The sequence below is a fragment of the Gavialis gangeticus genome, unplaced genomic scaffold (assembly GCF_001723915.1).
Source record: "Gavialis gangeticus isolate Ggan-Ray unplaced genomic scaffold, GavGan_comp1, whole genome shotgun sequence".
Lineage (NCBI taxonomy): Eukaryota > Metazoa > Chordata > Crocodylia > Gavialidae > Gavialis > Gavialis gangeticus.
This window is the reverse complement of record NW_017729033.1, coordinates 39,122,277-39,123,881: the sequence shown is the minus strand read 5'-3', so window position 1 is coordinate 39,123,881 and position 1,605 is coordinate 39,122,277. Positions and strand designations below refer to the sequence as shown.

General features: G+C 45.6%; 1 protein-coding gene across 2 annotated transcripts in view; it reads right to left on the bottom strand.

Annotated features, from left to right (window-relative positions):
* Nucleotides 1-1,605, bottom strand: part of NCAPG (non-SMC condensin I complex subunit G) — a 56,835-nt gene that overhangs the window by 45,286 nt on the left and 9,944 nt on the right. Inside the window, exon 2 of one of the 2 annotated variants that reach the window (XM_019526438.1) lies at nucleotides 1,410-1,605. In XM_019526438.1, the coding sequence (XP_019381983.1) occupies nucleotides 1,410-1,569 (160 nt within the window). In that variant the 5' untranslated portion in view covers nucleotides 1,570-1,605. The remainder of the gene's footprint in view (nucleotides 1-1,409) is intronic. The other variant, XM_019526439.1, reaches the window with a different exon arrangement.

The window sequence follows — 1,605 nt, the reverse complement described above, 5'->3', positions numbered from 1 at the left end:
ACAGCCTTTCACTCTAACCCAAAGCACTTCAGAGTGCCCCACTGGTTGTTGCAGTGGGTTGAATAAAAGTGCCTGGCTGGCCAAATCTGGCCCACAAGCCATATTTTGCCTGTCCCTGACCTATCCCACAGGCAGAACTTTCTCAATATAGGGGCCTTTTTGGTGGAACTCCCTTCCATGGAGGAATATGAGGGCACAGCATAGTTCCCATTGTTTTGACAGATTTGTGACTACTTTGGACTCCCCTCACCTTCTCTTTTTTAAATTGTTCTTTATTTTATGTATTATCTTAGTTTCTCCCATTTTTTGTATTTATAGTGACTTTGTTTGACAGCCCAATTGTTGCTGACAGCATGTATGGCTTGTAGGGCTGTACAAAATGGCACCATTCCATTTGAACTTGTGTTTCAACGGAACAGTGTTTCATTTTGAATTTCATTTCAATTGGAAATTGCTGTTCTGTTTCATTTAGTTGAAACAGTGATGCTGTTTCGACATTTTGCCCATAGGCTATAATGGGGAAGCTCGGGTCCTCCCAGGATTGTGGGAACCCGATCTGCCTGCCAGATGAGGGAAGGAAACAGGGTGCTGCTGCCTAGGACTGGGGAAGCGAACTGAGCCTGATCACTCAGTTCCCCTCCCCAGCGCTAGGATCAGGCTGCGGAAAGGAACTCAGTCTAGCTGAGCTGAGTTCTCCTCCCCAGCGCTGGGGAGGGGATCTGAGCTCAGCTGGGCCGAGTTGCCTTCCCCAGCCCCATGGTAGCCCTGGGGAGGAGAACTGAGTGATCAGGCTCAGTTCCCTTCCCCAGCCCAATCGCAGCACTGGTGAGGAGACCTGAGCCCGGGCTCAGTTCCCTTCCCCTGCACTGCGATCGGCTTCCTGCAGCCCAGCCACAGGGGGCAGGGAAAGCCAGGGCTGTGCTCCCTGCCTGGCTGAGCTACATGGGGCTGCGGAGTCGCTGGGAGTGCAGCCCTCGTTCTCCGCCGTCTCTCACCACCTGGCTGCTTCGAAACATTGCAGCTAGCCTTGTTTTGTTTCGAGGCTGTTTCGAAGCCCTTCATTTCATTTCAATTTCGCTGTTTCAAGCTCAAAATGAGTCACAAGAGTGTCAAAATGAAACAGCCAGCAACATTTTACAGAGCCCTAATGGCTTGGCTTTTCATTATTCTGACTTATATTTGCAAATTGTTGGAAAGGCAACTTGTAAAAAAGATTTTAAAAAAATGTTATTGTCAAAAATTCTGTAATTTGCCAATGTAAAACATTATTGTTTTATAGTAATAATTATTTTTTTAATAGGATGTAAAGTTTAGTTGATATATAAAAGAAAAACCTTAGACGACAGATATTAATGTGAGCTTATTGGAAGGGAAAGGAAGCAAATACAATGCCAAGTCAGACCACTCACCTTTAACAACAGAGCAGTTCTCATCCTTGGGATCCTGAAGTCTAGACAGCGCCAGTACAGCCTGGATTCTCACATTTGGAAATTTATCCTTCAGTCTAATCAGCATGGCTTCATTAATTTTATCAAACAATTCATCATCAATCTGGGCATTTTCTGGCATATTTTCCAAAAGTTTATTAACAAGCTGGCATGCTCG